The sequence below is a fragment of the Rhinichthys klamathensis genome, unplaced genomic scaffold (genome assembly GCF_029890125.1).
Source record: "Rhinichthys klamathensis goyatoka isolate OS25496 unplaced genomic scaffold, OSU_Roscu_1.1 h1tg000048l_1, whole genome shotgun sequence".
Classification (NCBI taxonomy): domain Eukaryota; kingdom Metazoa; phylum Chordata; class Actinopteri; order Cypriniformes; family Leuciscidae; genus Rhinichthys; species Rhinichthys klamathensis.
The window spans coordinates 1,277,881-1,300,486 of record NW_026606594.1 but is presented as its reverse complement, the minus strand read 5'-3'; the positions used below and the strand labels follow the sequence as shown (position 1 = coordinate 1,300,486).

At 35.4% G+C, this 22,606-nt stretch overlaps 1 protein-coding gene across 1 annotated transcript; it reads right to left on the bottom strand.

Moving 5' to 3' along the window:
* Positions 1-392: 392 nt before the first annotated feature.
* Positions 393-20,742, bottom strand: gnai1 (guanine nucleotide binding protein (G protein), alpha inhibiting activity polypeptide 1). Its single transcript, XM_056247493.1, has 9 exons — positions 20,310-20,742; positions 9,996-10,038; positions 9,765-9,906; positions 8,650-8,807; positions 6,123-6,251; positions 4,959-5,088; positions 3,487-3,640; positions 2,171-2,378; positions 393-1,448 (listed from the first exon to the last, which is right to left on the bottom strand). The coding sequence occupies exons 1-8, from the start codon at positions 20,425-20,427 to the stop codon at positions 2,188-2,190; spliced, it is 1,065 nt and encodes a 354-aa protein (XP_056103468.1). The 5' UTR covers positions 20,428-20,742; the 3' UTR covers positions 393-1,448; positions 2,171-2,187.
* Positions 20,743-22,606: the final 1,864 nt, after the last annotated feature.

The window sequence follows — 22,606 nt, the reverse complement described above, 5'->3', positions numbered from 1 at the left end:
TTATTCTTTGAACAGACGCTTTTATTGCAGAACTGCAACAGTAGACTCCGTCCACTCAGGAGACTCGATTCATTTATATGGAGTTTTATGTTAGCGTGTGTTGCTAAGCTAATTGTGTGATATTTTAATTCGCATAAAAAAAAATTGTATAACACACCAATATTAGGCAAAATAATAAATTTTGAATTACCCTAAACTATTATTAACGATAACAATCGGTGTAGGATGAAATGTTTTTCTAGATTGTGTCGGCCATTTTGGATTTGTTTCGACTGAGTTCATTGCGATGTATTCTGGGATTGCTTTCTCCACAAAAGACACATGCCAAGTTGTTTTAGAATTCGTCTTTCTCAAGCTAGTAAGTAATGTAACAAAGGCTACAGACATACAACTCAGGAAGTAAATGCCTTTTATTAGCAAAATAAGGGAAATGAGTGTACAAATGTTCCCCTAATATGGAGAACACACAGACAAGAGGTGGCAGTTTTCTTCAAAATTAATCAACAGTATCGCTTGCCTCAAATGTCGTCTTGCAGACATTTTCATATTGTTTTTTTCTACTTCTGTGAAATCCCGAACCTTCTCAGTCGCTTTGTCTCTCAATGGCGTTCCTCGGCAACGCAACGCGTCATTCTCCGAGCATTAAGCCATTAAAATGGCGGCCAGTGTCTGATGACAGGTGCTTGAGAGACAGATTCCAAGTCCTGCGTGCGTCTCGGCGTTTGACAGCTGAACAGGACTCCTCTCCATCTGAAGTGGCTGTTTGGTCTACTCTTGTTGCCATGGAGACCCAGAGGTTTGGACCACCACCACTCATTGTATGAACCATTAGCTTTCTCTACACCGGCATATTTTATATATATATATATATATATATATATATACATAAACACGCAAACAGATACACGCACACACACACTCTCTCTATCTCTCTCACACACTTGCATTCAATGCATATGAGGATTTGTGCTCTCAAAGTAGTAAAATCCAGTATGACATTTTTTGACGTTGGAGAGATATTCAGCAGGCAAACCCAAGCAAATGGACAAAGACTGCAGAAACGCATGCGAAGGCACGAGAACCAACAGACTGGATCGAGTAGCACAATCTTCCCCTCTCCCCATAGCAACAACCGCAAAGGCAAAAAAAAAGTAACATTTTACAAGAAAAGGGAAACTTCTCTGATGCAAGAACGCAAAATAAAAAGAAATCCCTTGTGTCTGGGGGAAAAATAAACAACATGGCCGTGACAGCAACGACTGTACGAACATTCGACACAATTCATTTTTAAATGCTACTTTTTCAAATTTCCAAAGACAAAAACCATAAATAAAGCTGACAAAAGTGGCGTAATGTACAGCACTGGTTTAAGACTAATTTTCTCCATACTTAGTCTTGCAATCTTTCTCCAACAAAATGCACATCAAAACTGGCTTCATCAATTGCACCTAGAGGAAAAGAATAAAGAAGAATTACTTAAATGATTCACTATCATATTCAAACAAGGCATTATGAGTAAACTATTTACTGCACTTTTTACTAGTTCACACACTCATTACTTTTCCACATTTAACATCACAATTTAAAGGTGAAGTGTGGAATTAATTTTTATGCCACTTATTGCACTAAACAAATGGCAAAAATTATTCAGATTCAGATGTTCAAGAAACAAGATATTTTTTTCAAAAAGTGAAGCATGACAAACAAGCACAGCTTTCAATATTGTGTGCAGAACTCTACAGCCAAGCCATCAACCAAACAATAATTTTAATGATCAATTTAATGCATCCTAGCTTAAATCTTTGCAAAAAAAATAAAATCTTTTGGGCAGTAGTGCATGTTTAAAAAGATATTGCCCCTTAAGAGGTAGTCCGGCTCTTAACTTGAAGAAATTATTTACCAAAAATGTATAATTCTTGTTTATCACTTACTCGCACATCATGAGTAAATGATGACAGAAATAAAAATGTTAGGCAAACTATCCCTTAAACATTGAAACCACTACAGGCGTCACCTTTAAGCACACATTCATCCTGTAATGTTTTATTCCATGATGGCCCTGGGGCCAGTATGTGACTTTATCCGCAATATGAACATTGATTATGTTGCACATAAATACAAACTGCATAGCCAGCATGGCACACGTGACATTGAGGAAGCTGAGCCTCACCAGATACAAGCCCGCTTCTAGAAGAGTCCGCAATCCTTCAGGTTGTTCTTGATGATGACGTCGGTCACTGCGTCAAAGACAAATTGCACGTTCTTGGTGTCTGTGGCGCAGGTGAAGTGAGTGTAGATCTCCTTGGTATCTTTCCGCTTGTTCAGATCCTCAAACTGACACTGAATGTAGGCTGCGGCCTCTTCGTATGTGTTTGACCCTGTCAGATGGGCAGGAAACATTTTCAGTATGAGGAAGTGATGTCACAGGATGATGTTCCTGTGACATCAAATAACTGGAAACAATGTAATATGTAAGGGTCCACATACATTTTATTCCAAGTTGTGATTAGTCATTTTTTGCTCTTGTCTCCAACCCCCGTAACATTCAGCATTTCGATTTGAATGGTCATTGTGATAATAATAGAATTCATTCAGTTGTCTATGCAAATTATATTCAAATTGTAAGTATATGTATCCCAACAGGGTTTCCACACGTTTTGATCAATGGATTTCTGTTTCAATTCAAAATTAACATTTTTTGTCTTTTTGAGTAAGTGATAGAAATATATATTTAAAATTATTTTTTAAAATATCAGAAAATGTCCATCTGTAGAAATGTACATAATTTTTCAGTAATGTTTTAGAGTTTCATTTATATCCATGTCATTTTCAGACCTAGAAATTTGACCATTTTTCTGATATTTACACATTTTCTGTGATGGGGTTGAAATAATGCAGTGCTTTATTTTTCGGTTTAGGTTTTGTAAAAGTAAATAACTATACTTGGGCCTGAGGTAGGAAAATAAAATTGAGAATTTCAGCATTAAACTTTTCAAATAATTTGTGTATATAGGGATGTCAAGCGATTTAATATTTCGAATCTAATTAATAACAAATTATTCTTTAAATTTAGCTGGGAAATTACCCCCTAAAACATAATTTAAAGCCATTATTGTTTTAAATGAGAAAATGGACAACTGTAGTATTTGTAAAAGTATAATGGGTTTGCTCGTCAGCCATGACACTCGCTGTGAGAAATGCTGCAAACGGAGCGATACAAACGTCTGGTAGAATATCGCATGGCTGTTGTATAAAACACATTATTAACTTCTTATTTATTGAACTGTTGTATAAAATAAATATAGCATTTGCTCTTGTGCTATTCGGAACAAGTGTGATTTTGCACTCGTTACTCGTGTGATATTGCTTATATAAATATGAGACAAAAAAAATCATACAGGGGCATTTTTGCCCTGATATCTTGAATCGACAGTCCTGAAAAAGTACAGTCATGTAACCGAGAGTAAACCAGTATGGGGGTCTGACCTGCATATTCTGGGTAGCAGATGGTGAGCGGACTCTTCTTGATCTTCTCCTCAAACAAATCCTTCTTATTCAGGAACAGGATGATAGAGGTGTCCGTGAACCACTTGTTGTTGCAGATGCTGTCAAACAGCTTCATGCTCTCATGCATTCGGTTCTGCAGAGAGAGAAATTGGTTGATGGAACATAAGAAATAAGGACAGAAAGAACAAGAAAATGGGTGTTGATTGAGTATCTTGGCTTGAAAGCATCTTTAAACACGTTATTACATTACACAGTGATATACACCATCCACTTAACAATCATTTAATGACTACGTTCCGAGCTTTGTATCGAGTTGCCTTTCGCCCCTGCTCAAAAGCTTGATTTATGGAATACAGACTGAGGAGATGTGCTTTAGTCCTCTGCCATTTACCATTAAATCAATCAATACCTGTTTGCGAACCATTAATAAAGTAGGATTTAAACTGAATCAATATCACGTGGGCATGGATTATATGATAAATACAGGAATTGGTTTTCTCGTCAGGCAGAATTTTGCCCCATTCACACGATACACATTCAAAAACACTTCAAACTATAGGACCTGTATATAATAGGGTCACCAGTAAATCTATGACAGGTTTACAGGGGGAAAAGGAGTTATGTAGCAGAATGTCCAAAGTTGCAAATGACAAAGAATTTTCATTTTGGGCGAACTATCGATTTAAGACTCATATAAACAGACCACAGTATACAGATTTACATTTTTTGAAGGAAATACTAATGCTTGCCAGACAGAAAAATAATTAAAGTTATAAGTTATGTTGGGTTCTAGGCTTCAGTTCTGTTTAAATAATAGGCAGCTATAAATTATTAAATAGATTTAAATACATTTCATATAATACACAATTCCCTGTTACTTTATTATTATAATTTATATTATAGTTTTTAAATACTAATTTTAATTAGCTTTTATTTTTATATTTTAGTTCATTTGTTTAATTTTTTTTGTACATTTGTTCTTTTGTAATTTTCATTAGTTTTTTTTTAAAATAACTAAGTTTTTGTTTAAATCCATTTATTGAATCTGTAATTTAAGTTCTTCAACTTATTTCATTTACTTCAGCTTTATTTCAGTTAACAAAAATGTTTTTAATAGTTTCCTTTATTATTAATTAACGATAGTCACCGTGTTCAACCAATCACAATTAGGCAAATGTTAGTCACATCATCACTGTCTGTTCATTTTTGAATAGCTAACTAGTCAATGGGAGAGTTTCATATTTTTCTTCAATTCCTTAAAAGTATAACATTTAGTAAAAAAAAAAAAGAAGAAATGATCTACAAAATGTTTGAATGACGTTTGTACATTCCCCGCTTCCAGTTTGAATTAATTATAAAGAAAAGGAATAAAAAGTGGAATTTCAAATACAGCACTCCTCGCAAGCACTGTAATTCTGTATTTTTCTAAATAACTGGAAGTACTTTCGCACCATCTCTTCGTCTTCAGCCAGCACCAGGTCATAGTCACTCAGTGCCACGCAGAAGATGATGGCAGTCACGCCTTCAAAACAGTGGATCCATTTTTTTCTCTCGGACCTTTGACCTCCGACATCAAACATCCTGAAATGCATAACATTTTAAAATGGTTAACAAAATTCAGTCTTAAACGAGTGAGCTATTTAGCTGACACTCTGTTAAGGGAGCAAACTAACTGAAATGAAAAGTGAAATTCTGTGTGACAAAAAGTGCACAGAAAACTCGACTTATAATTTCTTACAATGTTGCTAAGCTAATGCTGTGATGCTCTAATAAGCATAAAAATACATAGCATACAAAAGTATTGAGTTGGACTCTAGTTTTCAACTCTGAGAGGTCTAAAGCTAAATATGGGCAAAGAAACTGACGCTATGTACTTCCTCTTCCTGTCTCGATCAGAGTGCAAACCAGTTCAAGACTGACACTTCTCTATTTTTCGCTCTCTGCTTCTCTTTTCTATCACTCTTGCCCATGATTGCAGTCACACACTGTGTGGGTTGTCCCAATATTCACAGTTTACTTACACCAAAACTCAAAACTACTGTGAAGTACTTCCTAATTCAATCAATAGATATGCAAATGCATATCATTATGTTACATGTAATAAAGCTAATAAATGACTAGGTGAATTTCAGAAAGAAATCTATCAATTTTGTGAAGAATTTAACATTTTTGCATTACAATATCATTTCAATGACAATTAAGCACATCTACTCCCAAATTCTCATTACTGTTATGCAAATTTAATCAAGTGATTTTATCATTTATTTTCATTGAAATCAACATAAATTATATTCAGTCAGTACAACAAATATACTACCATGATGCACATGTACGGTTACATTTTATAAATGCACTTCTCAATTGAAATAATTGTGATGTAAACATATTGTGTATATACTGTACATAAAAGTATATTCTCAAAGTAATAATAATGATATTTTCTCACATTATTGTACTGAGAATTAGTAAATGTTTAATGGTCCTAAAATAGGCTTAATTTTCTTGCATTCATTCTCTAAGCCCAACCATTTTTCGTGCGATTTTTTTTTTTTGGGGGGGGTGAAATGAGAGTACGTTCTTTGCAATTTTGTAATAAAGCAACCTAAAGTGCTCACTTAAAGTGCAGGTCTTTGAAAGTGAAGTGCGTCTCCACAATGCCTGTGGTTTTGACTCGGGTCCTCAGCACATCCTGTTGAGTGGGTATATAGGTGGCCTGTGCTATTCTGTCCAAATCATTCAGGTAGCTGTGAAGATATAACAGGGAGGGAAGGGTTAGTTCAAATTAAATGAAATAGTATGAGTGCAGTGAGCAGTTCCTGTTGGTTCCAGTAAATCTATTGAGACGGGAACAGGGGTAGACCTGGGTGGATTTGCAGTTATCCCCTTCTGCTAAAAAAGATTTTTTTAAACATACACGCAGCTCCGCTCAAACAATTGCACAACAGTCAGTGTTTGTTTTCAGGAAACAGCCCTGCTTAGCCATAACGTCTGCCAACTGCCCACTTCATATGATGTTCATGGCCCTAAATAAAATGGTGTGACGCAGGCTACGCTTGCTATTTGGTAATGCTTAGTAACAGCTTAAACAAAAGCCAAACCACATTATGTACTCACAAATATACAAATGAGACCTGTACCACACACACACACACACACACACACACACACATTTACACAGAAGCTCTGTTCCAAAACCTAGTGTGAAACTGAAAAGAAAAAAAGAAAAAAGTACTGCTCGTCATTCAATACTGCAAAGTACAGATAAAACCATAGTTTCATTGGTAATTCTTTTTCAAATGTATTCTTATAACCAAGATTTCCATGTGCCATGTATAAATGAATGTAATATAATAACAATTATAAATTATATAATACTTCAATAATTTTTTTTAATAATTCACGCAAAAACATTCATGTAAAAGCTATTGATTCATTTAACGAGTGGTGATACTATAATAATAAATATTCATAATCCATTTTTTTTGTTTTTGTAACTGTTTTTTGCTTGAATTATTTGACTTTATGTAAATTCCATTGAGTTCTCAAGTGAGAGTGATACTAAATAATAAGAAATATTCATTCATATTTGATGTAATCTACAATTATTTAGTTATTGTTTTAAAATTATAAAAAATAAACTTCAAATCAAACTCCTTGCCTATGGCCTGAGACACTGGGATAGGCTGTAGCTTCCCTGCAACCCTACATTGGACAAGCGGTTTGGAAAATGGATGGATGAAAAAAGAAATAAAGCAATAATTAAAAATAGGTTCTGCATATCAATATCGGTCCCACAAAACAATGTCCAGCATTTAATCAGACGCTCATAATGTTCTATTCAGTTTTGATGCTTCCTTAAAAGGCAGCTGCCTATTTAGATAATAAGACAGTTATAGGAAAACAGGAGTGACTACTGTTTGTACAGTGATTACTATTTGATTAAGAGAAATAAGAATTTCTGAGTACACAACATAATTGTTATCTGTAATTGCTATATTTAACTACTTTATCTTTAGCAGCGGTTTTGTGCAGCATGAAACCTTAACACGCACCCACACATATTTGCATGCCTTAACAGTAGCAGCATGTGACACACTTTCATCTGTGAATTTTTCTCATGTGAAAATCAACATTGTACGCGTGTAGCTAGTCTCTGGGTTTTCTGAGTCAAGGGTAACGGCATGTTCCAGTAGCACGGTAAGCAGGCAGCAGGGCAAATATTGACAAGCTCGTTCAAGGCTCAAACAGTTAGTCCGGATACGGCAAGACAGGAGATGTCAGAGTACGGGATAAAGTTGTTTGAACTTGCCGTTTTGGCAGTGGCTGATGTTCAGTGAACAAGAAAAACATAAGGGGAGGGAACGAGAAAACAGAAGGGGGAATGAACGGTTGAGCACCCAAAAAGGTGAACAGGCTGAGAGAGATAGGAAGGGAGGATGGTATGTGAGGTAGAGAGATAGAGAAAGATAAATAAAGAATGGCTGTGGAGGACAAAAACAAAGAGTTATGAGGTGATTCATCCTCGTCCCCTGCTAAGAGCAAAATGCTGTGTGAGATGATAAAATTACAGTTGATAAAAATGTATATTCATGAAATTATACATATTTTATGTCTATTTTACAACTTGGGACAATGAGAAATCAATGTGTGCGGTCAAAAACAGCATCTTTGTTTCCGGAAGTATTTTCCCATAGGGATATTAAAAAGTCTTCGTTATATAGAGTTTTAAGCCATGAACCAAATCATCCAGCTACGACTGAATCACAACATTACTAACTTTAAAATAGAAGTTTTTGAAAATCTGACAAAAATACACAGGTTACAAGACTGTACATAACAGCTTCAATAAGGGGAAAAACTACAGTCCCATGAAGCATTGTGAAATTTAAATTAAATAAAAAATCATGAAGAAACATTTCAAACTATTGATTTAAAGTTATGGATGTATATCTGAGCAGTTTGAGGCCAAACATTGTTGTGTAGGAGAAACAATTGAGATATTAAAGAGATTTTCTTTTTCCTGTGGGGTGATTCATCGCCTAGCACTTTAGCGCTTCATTGGTTAGGATGTGGTGTAAGGTGAAGCAGAGGACATATAGAGAAAGACAGCATGGGTAGAGGAAGACAGAGATGTAGACCCACTATGCTGCTGAATCGTTGAGCTGGTATTCTCTGGATCGACTGAAACAGGCCTGCACTCCTCCATCCTTCCACAAACGCTTTATCACTCCAGCCAGCTCTGCTGTCATGAAACCCTCCTCAGCGCTCCCCGCCAACACAAACAACTGCCGCGCGTCATCCTGAGACACAGGGAGAGAGGACAGCAGATTTAAATTATCCTAATAATCATCCAATCACAATTGACTTAATACCGCAACCTTTGTGTGTTTTTGTTTTTTTAACCTTTACGACTTATTGTGTTATACAAGCTAACATCTTGATTTTGGTATGATAATAGGTTTGTTCTACTGATGTAAAAAAATCTACTGAAATTAAAAAAAGATGAATTGAAATTCAGGTAGGCCTAACACTTTACAATAAGGCTTCATTAGTTAACATTTGTTAACTACTTTAGATAATATGAGCTAAGAATGAACAATACTTTAACAGCATTTATTAATCTTAGTTAAATCATACATTTATGATTTTTTTTTCCTTCTTACAAATATCATTAATTATTCATTAAGAAATATCATTTAGTTTTTTGGGGGAGGTTGTACCATATGACATTTAACAACCTGAACTATCCTGGTCATTAAAAAGGTCATTTTTCTTCCGTACGACTCTGACATTTCACTTACTTTATGCATATAATTTGAATACAGAAATTATGGCCATCATACACCAAGAAAAAAATCTTCTGCCAGAACACTATCTGTTAAAGTTTCCTTTAACCCTAAAACAAAATACAATGGAATGCGCAATTCAAAATACGGTTAAAACTTTTCACAGACTTTTTTAGAGGGTAGAGGAGGTGTATTTTAATCACTGTATATGAATTGCATGTTTTTGTAAGTTCCACATTCTGCAGTAAGCACTCACTATCAAAGATGATCGATTCATTTAACTGAAAGGCAAAACTTCCATTCCAACAGCTTTCATATTGACCGTTATGTTTCCTTCCATTCCATTTGTTTTTTTTAATTATTCTGTTTTTTACAAGTGGTCCATCTTTTCATTTTTACAATGTCTTTGAATCTACACAAGTTGGCTGTGAGAGAAATGAAGCGCACCAGGCCACCAATCCTGTGACTCACCGCTCGTGCTGCGTCTCCGAAATCGATCTTGAGTCGCCCCATGGCACGAATGATGGCGATGATAGACTGAATAGTGTTGCTGTAGACAACAGCTTTGTACTGTTTGCACTCCTCCTCCGAGTAGCCTGCCTCATGGATGATTCTATACAGAGAGATAAGAGTAACCAATAAATGATATTCAGCCTAAAACGGCAGTGTAATTAGATTAGGAAATGAAAACAAAACACTTACTTCATTTGTTTGACTATTGTACTCTTCCCAGACTCCCCAGCACCTGTAAAAGAGCAGTTGTGTGCGAGTTAACTCATTTGTCTACAAACAACACAACTAGCTCAAGACTTAATGAATTACAAGAACAATGACTGGCTTAACTTAATGTATTCACTCGGATGAGCCCCTCAAGACAGAAAACCAAAATTCAAATTCAAAAAGCCTGACAATTTCAGTTTAGTGCTTTGTTTCGGAGCCCCTGCGTGAATTTTTAAAACCCTGTAGAGCGATGTACGCAGCGGCTGTCTCTTTAGTCCTGGAAATACAAGATCTAAGACTGAACATTGTTGTACATAGCTGTTCTAACACTTTAATTTTTTCATTATTGCATGCAGTATGAATATTTTATTAACTTCTCGGGAGATAATTCTGTCATCATTTACTCCCTCGTGTCATTCCAGTGGCATCCACTATGGCTTTCTATCTTCCATGAAGTAGTTTTGAAGAATGTTGATCGAGTCAGACAGGAGCAATTCTCAAGGTTATATGGGTTAGGAACGACATAATGGTGAGTAAATAAAATGCCGTGTAGATAAAGTCATCAGACCACACCTCACTGTTCCTATCCCGTGTGTGTTCACAAATGTGCACAGCTGGTAAACTTTGTCAGCTCCTACTGCTGCATCGATTGGTTCAATAACGGCTCCACTTATAGAATCCACTTTAGCCAGCTTATCTACTGGGATATCGTTCCCAAGCACTGAGACAGAAAACTCCACTGCTGTGTGTGTGTTGTCTTGATCTGCTTAACAGAAAAACCCCATGGACTTGGTGCTCTAAGCGATGTCACGCGTTTTTTAGGCCAAAACATTTTTTGTCACATACAGCAAACATCTCCTCACTATCCGCTGGCTGCCTGTCCCCTGAACACACTGTAAAGAAACGCGATCTCTGTAGACAGCCCAGGCTCCACAAACAGCAACAAAAGCAAACTGCGGCGACCCGCTCCCCGAAACATAACAAACTGTTCCAGCCAATGACCGACAAGAAGGACTTGGGGGGTTAGTGTGCGGATGAGGAGGAGGGAGGGTCTAGCTAGCCTCCGTTTTGTTTGACAATAGTTCGAACGTCAACAAGAAGTGACGTCACCCAGGATCGCTTAGAGAACCTTTAAAAGACTATCTGGTTTTCTAACCAATGGCAGACAGGGGAAAGGGGTTCAGCAATACAATTTACAAACATGTGATATTTCAGCTGTCAAAATCGACTTGAAGCCACATCCCTTTTCGATATCTTTGCTCGTATTTGCAAACATTTCCAAGTTTAAATGGTCAGGGTGCTTTCAGTATAGCTTAACTTGTATTGGACATTGTGAACATTCCTTTAATATAAACACATATATGCACTTAAAATGCGCACAGCTCTTTGCCAAAAGCTTAGTGGCTGATCAAAGACCAACATTTGATAAGCTTATTATGGGTTACAATGGAAACCAAGAGTAAGTGGATGGTGACCGATCAACTTAAGGGTTTAAGAGTGTGGAAAAATGGTTCGGCCATTTCAACATAAATACAATCAAATAATAGACCAGCACTTTGTGGATTGTAATTGATCTATAGAACACAGTACATTAAATTAATTTACATATTGTGTTTTTCTTTGTCCTTCCTGATTTTTTCTAAGAAATAATACGTTTATGCCAAATGAAGAATTTCATTTAATCCGACTTTTTTTCATCATGATGATATCCGGACAGTTGTATCAGCTTGTTAAAAATATCAAAATGAATTTGAATTCAGAAATGAAAAACATGTCCATCACAGAGAGGTAATATTTTAGTATTGTTGATACACTATATATAATATCCTTTTTGTTTTAGTTTTAGTAATTTTAGTACTTTTCTAATTTAAGACATTTCTAATTTCCGTTTAAGTTTTTCATCTAATATTTTAGTTTAGTTCAGTTTTATTTCAATTACCGAAAACAAACATTTTTTTAATAGTTTTAGTTAACAACACTGACCATAGAAGAGGTGTATGTAATTCATTGAATGTATGAATTGCAAACGTAACATACAGTATTTTTGAATAAATTAAAATATAGGAAAATATGAGGGTCGTGTCATAGATCTGTTTGTGTTTTGCGGTGTTATCAGTGTGTAAAATCAGCTCCTCCCCATGGAAAACAAAACAAAAGTTTAATTTCCATACTAAAACATCATTGCACATGTAACAGAAGAATTCCGACAGGCTGTGGGGGAATATTAAACCACTGAATCAGAAAATAGAGGTGTATGTTTTTATAACAAGAACCTGTGTTATGAGCAGTGCTGGAAACAGCCCTCCAGAGCTAGTGCAACCTGGGAGAAATCTTTATAAAGCTACGGATAAACAAAGAGAATGTGCCACTAGAGGAACAAGGTGCGAGCCAGTTTCTGTTCGTGACAATGAACTGTAAAGGAGCTGTGAGCTGTGGCACAATTACACTCATCTTGCTTTTGTCCATTTGACACATGCGATCGTGCACACACATGCATTCGTACACGCGCATGCTCGAGCCCACTCTTGTCACACTGCCATATCAACCGGCCCCGTTTCTGAGGACATGCTGCCAAACAGGGCTCCGATACCTGATGGGCGCATGCCAGTGAAAAGCAGCTCCGCAGCGTATCGCTCATATGCATGCGTTTCCAGTAATGCATGATAATCCCCATTTGTCATAGTAACTTGCTCTTGGCTTCCTGATGATTGTGCGCATAAAGCATGAGCAGATAAAACTCCTTTCCTTGATCATCGTTTCTGGTGGCCCATGTCCATCTGGATGTAAATATGAGCTGTAACTTGTTAGAACTGAACTGTAAACATTTGCTGACATAAAATTGCTTAAATTATTTTAGCAGTGCTTTCTAATGCTTCCTCCTAATGGGAGGGAAAAAATTATAAAAAGGATTCACTTGGTTCGTAATTTAGCTGAATACTAAAAAATGACTAACGTACCAAAATGAATGTCAAAATAAGCAAATATCAACCATTTATTCAGCCTGGCTGACGTATCATCTCTACTTTTGTGGGTTGAATGAGCCAAGTGGTTCCTCACAACAACACCCGCCATGACACACCTTGTAAACTTACAAATTAGGTAAAAGATGTTGTGACAATGTGAGCAAACCTGCAGATACGACAGCTGGGGTGTGATAAACAAATGTCAACAAATGTTGGAATTGCCTTGGATGAAATAGTTTCCTCCTTCGGTGTATCTTACAAAGAAATGTTTGTTATATTTTACCCCAAAATGAAAGAAACAACATAACATATTATTTTGTATAAAAAAAGTGTCCACAATGTGTTTTTGTTCTATTAGAGCCAATTTAAGATTAATGCATATATCTTAATAAATTAATATTAATCTCACTAAGCTGCCTTGCAAACTATTTGTAACCAGAAAAGCATTCAATTTTATCTAGTTCACTAAGATGCTTACCCAAAAGTATCTTTACCCCCAGCTAAATCTTTTAGCTTTACCCCCAGCTAGTCAGCTACCATTTAAAAAAATAATGTTACATGTCATATTTAATTTTATACATGGGTAAATCAACGGACAAATACACGTAAAATTATGTCAAAATGCCCTTCTCGGTGAGTATCCTCGTAAACGCAGTCACTTATGGCTTACGTGAACGCAAACAATTAAGAAAGAAAACGAGTGCGTATCATTATATTGGATCCGTGCATTCGGTCTTAAAGTGACAGCAGCCTAACATTCCTGCTCCTGTCTGTCATCAATGTTAATCAAACAACAAAATACTAGAGAAAATCACTTTTATAGCTGTAACAAAGATTAATTCTATTTAATTTATACAGAGAAGACAGTTATTTTACATTTGATTATTCAATTTCTGTACCTGGATACTGTTAGACCTACCTGAAAAACATGAAGCACTGTTTATTTATGCATATTCACTCCCTTACAAAATCACCCCAATCATTCTAAAATGATTAATTCTTTTTAAATGGAGCTATTCAAGTCATCTGGTAATATCACAAAATATATATCACAGAAAAACGAAATATATCGCAATGCCATTTTTTTTTCCAAAATCACGCAGCCCTAATATATATATATAACCTGCTGTATAGACCAGGGCAAATGTGCTTTGACATAACATTTTATGTGCCATATACTGTAGAAAATTTACTTTTTAAGAGAATTTATCTTTTCTCTTATGTGTCTCCTGTTCTATGTTATTACAAATAAAATATATGCTGACAGCTTATGATGAAAGCTGGATTTCATCATTTTATTTAGACCAACAACAACAGCGCTCTAAAACCTGCAAAACATGTATTATGTATGTTTGCAATCTTTTAGTATTAAAAAAAAATATGATCACATCTCACCGCAGGCATCATTAAAGTACATCTGATGTTTTCAGTTCCTATGTGGTTATGTAAGCCAGCCACCTAGCGTTGAGAAAGATCACAAGGCTTTTTCATTTTGATTATTCCACTAATCATACATTTTATGAGTAGCATAATGATCTTAATAATTGATAGCAGCAGGCCTCATGTTTTTCGCACTCCGCAATCTCCAATTTCCATCTACAAGGTTTTACTTGAGATTTGACACAATGACCACTTTTTTCTGGCCCCTTCGAGGATACCTCTCCCCATTTTTGTACAGATTGCAATCGATAGCAGACTTGCATCACAGCCCTATCTGTGAAACACAACTCCAGCATGTCTCAACACACTGACACCATGTGACAACTCGAACGCAATGCTTTGTCGCACTGCCCCGTCTTATTAGATTACAGCAAACACACGCTCTGTATTATATTACACACTTCAAGCCCTTGTAATGATCCTCACATGCAGATACATTTTAGCGTGCTGTTTTTGCCGGTGAGATCTGTTAACATTTTTCACAAGATGAACTGTAATTTCCATGTCATTTCTTTTCACATTTTGGGTCAGTTGATGGAACTCTCATCATCTTGCCCTATTGGGTCAGTGCTATATCTTTATTTTTCTGTATGTATATGTATCTTTAAACTAAAGGGGTCATGGCATGAGAAATCCAATTTTCCTTGATCTTTTGACATATAGGCAGAGATCTTTGTACCATTAAAACATCCAGCAAGTTTCATAGCTTAAAACCTCCTCATAATAAACAAAGCTCCTATCAAATAATAAATCAAGCTCCAAAAACAGCTTATGATATTGGGTGACCTGTGACATCAAACGGGCAAATACAGCCTTACGAATAATGTGTACTGTATAATAATAATATTAAAAAACACCATTGGTTGAGTCAGTTGACTGCTTAAACAAACTGAGCAATGTTTTGAAAGCACAAAGCCACAGTGTTAAGTCAACCAACAAATAGCTTACTTGTATCTGTCTCTACTCATTAAACTAGGAAAACAATATTTTAAAATGGGAAAAAGCACACTTTTCCTTTAAATCCCAAAGCACAGTAGCTACAGTAGATTATTTTCAGTAACAGCTCCATGTAAACATTTGACCTGGCAGGGTCGTAGATGAGCAGACACCTGTAATTGGAAAGACTCCTTCAGAAGGAAGAGAACGGGAGTGGAAAGGACACAATATTTTAATTATGTCTCACCAGAGAGACCTGTAGCCCAAAGGGACTTATCAATGTACCCATCCAGGGGAAAGACGGAGAGAAAGAGACAGTCACACAGACACATGCACAAGTGCATCTCTGAAACAAAGAGTCTCTTAGATGACCCAAGATGAACAGTTTGTACTTTTGGAACCCAATAAAATCATGACTCGCACACTAATTTGAGCACGTAAACTAATGAAGACTAACAATCTTCTCATTTGGTATTCCCAAAACATCTTCTATTGAATCCACGTCTCACAAAACACACAGAGTCATCAAACAGCTCACACTCACAGGAGCACTTTGGCTTTTTAATTTCTAAACTTGTCTCTTTAGCAGGGTTTGGATTAACCTTAAAGTCAAAATGGGACTGTTTTCTGAGTAAAACCAAATATTCAATGAGAAGAAAAAAATGTTGGACGGGACTCAATTAGGTCAGGAATTGACTGGAAAGTGATTTTACAAAGACTGCATTATCTACAAAAGTAGCCTAGTCTAAATAATGTAAATCATTTAAAAATGATATGCAGTTAATCACAGTTTTCTGCATTTGATCATATTAGGTGCAATCAATTGCTATTAATCACACCTTAAAACTTGTTATTATAAATACTGTATATTTACACACTGACTCCCAAATTAATATACAATCAAAATAAATGAAGCATATTTTATCATATATTTTTATTATACCTTTACCAAGTATTACCAAGGCCAGTGTCACAGATATGGATACCAAATTAATTAATTTATAAACTATTAATTGATTTTTTTCATTATTTTTTTAACGTTTTATACTTAATAAAAATGTATATTTTATAATTAGTCACTTTTTTTCAATTTCTGAGTGTAAAATTAGTAATAATTATAGTAATTTAACATTATATTATAGGTCTACTGTAAATTAGCTATAAATTGTCTATGCGTTAAACGGTACATATTACTTGCAGAAATGAATGTGCTTATTTACTTAGGCCTACAAAATCTGGTGGTTAGTTAACAAGTTAGTTAGTTAACTATCCCTTTTAAAAGCATTAAAGCTGTACCACAAGTGGAAAACACCGATAAATTGTAGTGTTGGAGTGCTTTGTGACGTTAGTTTATTGAACGGCTCTCTGAACTTTCACTCCGGTGACATCATTGGAATGTAAACGGTATGCACATCAAAGCCTCTTAAAACCCCCAAACCATGACGTGCCAAAAGACTGATCTATGCTTTCACTCAATCACACAACTACTCTATAACAGATAACAATACCATACACTAACATTGCTAAATGACTTTTTCATGACCAATAGATTCCACGCTAAATATCTTCGTAATTCCTTGTGTTTTTCATTAAAGGAGATGTGTGTGTGTAAGTGATCAACAGAGAGATGGTCTGAGGTTTATATGGTTTACAGACATTAGTACTGCTACATTAGGCCCAGTCAGTTCATTTTCATCCCTGTTGTTCCAAACACGACACACACACACCTCCGCTGAGACCAGCTGTCCAGCAATCGGTTGGGTTATCAAACACAAGCCGAAGGTTATGATCCGCAGTACACCACACCCCGACCTCTATGGTGCAAAAACACTAGCAATTTCCTGCCAAAAGCTGCTAAAGCAACATCTACTGGAAATCAACCCAAAGCACCAGCTGTAAAAAAAAAAAAAAAAAATACTATACGTATTAGGGATAGAAAAATTATTCAGTCAACATTGGACCATTTTAGCCAAAATTATCAGCCAAAACCTGTACTCACTTGGCTATTTAACATTAATTTTGTGGAGGGGGGGGGGGGGGGGGTCAAGACATCAGCCTTGTCAATGGATCAACCTTTTTTGTTTTTCAATAGTATAATGTGTTTTTTGTTGTTGTTTTTTCAAATATTATAATAATTTAAATTGAGAAAATATTGCCCGAACAAATTGTTGATTTGATTTAAACAACTTTGTGTACATTTCATCTGGCAACATTAAATGTAAATATCGCTTATTTTGTGATAACCAGATGAAAATACATTATCCTGCTTATTACATGGGCACTTACCAAATAAGTAATTAAATAATATAAAAATATATAAGGAATATTCAAAATATTTGATCAAATAATGCAACCACTGACCAAACAAAAACAAGTATTACATCATGTTCGCCATTGACAAACTTGTTATCTAGATGTGTGTGTCGACACTGAAAGAAAATCACATTTGCTCCACCACAAATATCTGTGCAAATGTGTTCTGTATGATGAATTACTTTAATATAAATCTACAAGATTACTGGGAAAAAAAAAAAACCTCATATCTGTCCGTGAGAAATAAAAAACAGCTTTCTTTTTTCTAATGGATTAGATTTAAAATATTGTTGGATTTTATTGTTGGATCGAAATGCTCATATCACAGCATATTAAAGGCAAACATTTGGCACGTTGAGTGATTGCATCGGCACGTGTGTTCTAGCTGCTAAACCACGTCAGGTGTCAATGCACCCCAGCGTGATATTCACGGGGTCGACTACGACCCAGTGCCTGATACGCTTCTGTTTTAGACAAACACATGAACTCACCAAACCCTCCATGTGCTGGTCATTTCTGCAAACCAAAGAGGACTTCCATATTTACTACTCAGAGTGTGAGTGTGCATGTTGGTTCCTTTCTTTCACCAGACTCTATTGGTGCCACTGTTATGGGTCATTTGAACACACTGAGTTTGTGTGTCTGTGTGCCACGTTGCCTGGAGACGTATTTGAGATACCATCTAGCTAACATCTCGGTGGAAGCAGTGGGTACTGAGGTCAAAATGACTGCAGACAGTACCGGCTCGAACATAGAATTACAGATAACAGACACAAATGTTGTATCTGTTGTCTGGTATCATGATATCTAGCCTTTTTTTTTTTTTTGGTAACTAGTTCTGAGAAATGGAAAACTATTAAATCACACTGTAAGAGATCAAAAAAAATATTATTATTTTATTAAATTGTTTCTATTATGCTGGCCTGACTGTCATAAACAATACTGCTATTTCATCACTTGCATTATGGACTAATGTTTTAAAGCAGAAAACTGATAATTGCTTTTCATAACAGTTAATGGCTTATGAATAATTAGAGTTGGGGTTAGTAGTTTTATATCAGTCTTAAGGTTGGATAGTTAGTTCCAGTTACGACAGTTAGATCATTGTAGGTACAGTACAGAATTAGATATGGGTTAGAAATGTAATAGATAGCATTAAATGTTTTTTCTGTGTGCCTCGTCAGGCCAATAGTTCAGATTTCTATTCGCCCTGCCAACATTTTTACTGGCCCGCAAAACAAAAACATACATGCATACAAAAGGAAGATAGATACATAAATAAATAATAGTAATTTTACATATTTTATACAAATGTTTCAAATTTGAATGTAGTCATGGTTCAGTGAACGGATTTTTTAAAGGATGTATGGGTAGGATACAATGTTTTCTTGTAGGCTTATTTTATGTTCTTATATATTCTTTTAACATTTATTGATAATAACAAACTTCATTCGACTGCTGCTGTCTATAGGAAACATCACGAGCAATATAATATAGTCCTAATATAATAGTTGGACTATAATACAGGTTAATATAATAATTTCTCAATTCAAAACTTTTTTGTCATACTTAAGTCAAAATAAAATGTTAATTTATGAATAATATCCATTTCTGATAATCCCAGGTTGCTATGGACATGCAAGTGTGATTATGCATTAAACTCGTGGCCACGAAAAAAGGATGTTGTTCCCTCAACATAAGACTTCACATCGCGTGGCCACGACAAAATGATCTTGTGGATATCATCACAAGTTAATATGTCATGACCACGACAAAACTAAATGAACCAAACATGTCCCCTCCAGTTCACCATATATATTTTTTTCCATCAAAAGGAAAATCTGATTTATGTTAGATCATTTATTTTATTTTATACGTGATAAAAATGTAGAATAAAGCTCTGGTCAACTGGCTTAAAAAGGCCTAGGAAGGGGGCTTGTTTTGCTATACAGCAGACCTGAGATCACCCATAAATGCATGTGGGCTACACCTCAACACAAGCCTTCCCTTCATCTGTCATGAACCTGCTGTTAATCTCAAATGTGTATCTATTTAATCTATCATATGTTTACGTGATGACACACAGATGCTCGGTTGCTCGAGACATCATGATCAAATGTACCATCATTTCACAATGAGAATGAAGCAACAGGTCGCCATTCTCAGACGCATCATCAGCCCAACATCTCATTACAATGGACCCTTCAAAAGATGCATTTCCGCCTACTTAAAGCTGTTCTTTTAGATTCCATTGCACCACAAAGTGTGACTGTGTGTGTGTGGTGTGTTTTGAGTGCATTGCGACAGTTTTCTTTTGACAGCTCTGTCACTTTGTGGCCATTTATGGGAACGATCAATATTTCCTTCTGTCCAAATGTTCTGTTAATAATAATCTATAATGATTCTGAAAAAAAGTGAAATGTTGATCATCTCGAAAGTTATAAAACATATAAAGCAATATAAAGATAGCTACAAAGTAACACTCGCGAATTCTTCAAAAAAACACCAAACAGCACACTCAAACTTTCCGTATAGTTTTACTGGTAACTAAGGAGTAATATTGTTTTAGTGGCTGTCTATAAAGCAGTTATAACAAATAAACGGGGCAGTTTAGGCCTCTCATGTATGTTTAATTGTTTCTTACCGAGCAGCAGGAGTTTGACCTCTCTGGCCGCTTTCTCTCCGTCATCTCTCAGGTTTCTGTCGATCATTTTACTCCTCTCCACCGCCGCCTTATCCTCCGTGCTTAACGTACAGCCCATCCTTCCTCGCGACGATCCGAACCGTTTAAATCTAACGCACAGTATTCAACATGCACCAGCTCCCTCTCCGGAAAACCACACGCCCTTCTTAAAAAAAAAAACCAACAACCGAGCGCAAAAGGGGGTCTTGAAAATCAAAAGACAAGAGGATATGGTCTGGCTCTTGGCTCGTTCGGTCAAACTATTCTGTTTGCCTCCTTTATTTCACCGTAAATCCCTTCAAAGGGATGAAGAAAGGGGTCCGTAGAAGCGTAGCGATCCGTTCCCCAGCGCGTCAGTATTCACGGGCTCGCGCTGCTTCCTGTTCGCATGCATGCAGGCGCGTTCACGTGCGCGAGGGGACGCGCGCTCTGCCTCAGCATCATCAGCAGCAGTGAATGATGAGGACATGAATGATGCAGGGCGAGGCGCGGGACATGACAATGAGCTGCTGCTTTGCGACGGCCACTTTCAAACAGAATTAACTTCATTTTTATATGTTTCTATCCTCCACTGACAATGTAAATATTATTTGTACAACTTAGAGACATTTTATTCATTTACTTAAGTAAATATCTTGGCTGAACTTAAAATGTTAAGCTGCCTTGACTTAAAACCTGCCAAAATTGTTAGTAACTGAGATTTAAAAGAATAAAGTAAAAGAAGATTGTTTTTTCTAGCCAAACTGATATGTGGTTTTAAATTCAGTATTAGTGCTTCATATGTTTTTTTTTTTATGCAAAATATTGCCACATATAGAGTGAAGTAAAAGTACTTTTATTTATTATAAACACATTTTTGAGTACAATTTCGTGATTTCTTTCAATTGTGGTGTGTTTTTCTTTGACACCAGTTACTAAAAGTTTAAAGTTTGTTTAATAACAGCAATCTAGATGTCATATTATTGTTGTTCGGTTCCAGAGTTTTGATTAAAAGCATTAGTATTATTAGTAGTAGCCTAGTATTGTCTTATTATTATTTTTCATAATTTTATTCATTTACTTCAGTAAATATCTTGGCTCAATTATTTGTGCATCTCTCAATCGTCATGTTTTGACCCCTAAAATGAAAACCTCTACTTTTAAGACATATTGTTGTGAGACATGGACAATTATTTATATGCGTTTTATGTAAGTAGTACATTATAGTGTTATAAAAATCTGATTGATTTACATTACAAGCTATCAGAATTCCATACCTTTTAGCAGCATAAAACACAATATCTGCACCCAATTTTGCTCAGTTTATCCTTCCTTAAGTGTGAGCTTTTCTTTTATATTTTGTCTAAAGGTTCGATAAACTATTCCATTTCAAAATATTCGATTTTTCTATAACTTCATATAGTAAGCTTTACAGTGTTAAATTATTAACAACATCAAATAAACACTTATTATAAATAAGCAGAAATGAAAACATTTAAAAAATGGTTCGATGTTAATAAATTGTTATTAAATATAAATAAAACTAAAATTATTTTATTTAGTAATAAAACAAATACATACAAATGTCCAATTAGAAATAGAATTGAAATGTTTGAATTAGAAATAGTAAGTGAAATTAAATTATTATTATTATTATTATATTGTTATATTGTGGTATATTGACCACAAACTCAGTTGGAAATCCCACATAGCCTACATAAAGTCAAAAATTTCAAAAACTCTGGCTATTTTGTCTAAAATAAAACACATTCTTGATTCAAAGGCCTTAAATATACTGTACCAGTCTCTAATAGTGCATGACATATTGCGTAGAGATCTAGGGAAATGCATACAAAACTACAATTAAAACCAATTCTTATTCTGCATGCAAAACCGTGCAATACGAATTATAAATAAAACAGATTATTATCAAAATTGAATGACTTAGTGGAATTTAAAATAGCCAAAATAATGTTTAAAATAATGAATAATAAATTTCCAGACTATGTCCAAAACCTGTTTCAGATCTACTCCTTATATATGAGCTCAGAGGAACACTCATGTTCAGTAACACAGATTAGAACCAATGTCAAACAGAGATGTCGGTCTGTTCAGGAGGATCAATTGTGGAATAGTCTTGATGATGAACTGAAAACATGTAAATCCATAGGTAGCTTTAAGAAATTATATTTAAAAAAAAGATTACATTATACAAAGCTGAATGAATTTAGCTTATTTTTCTTTTAGTCACTATTTATGTACGCAAGATGACTTTGGTG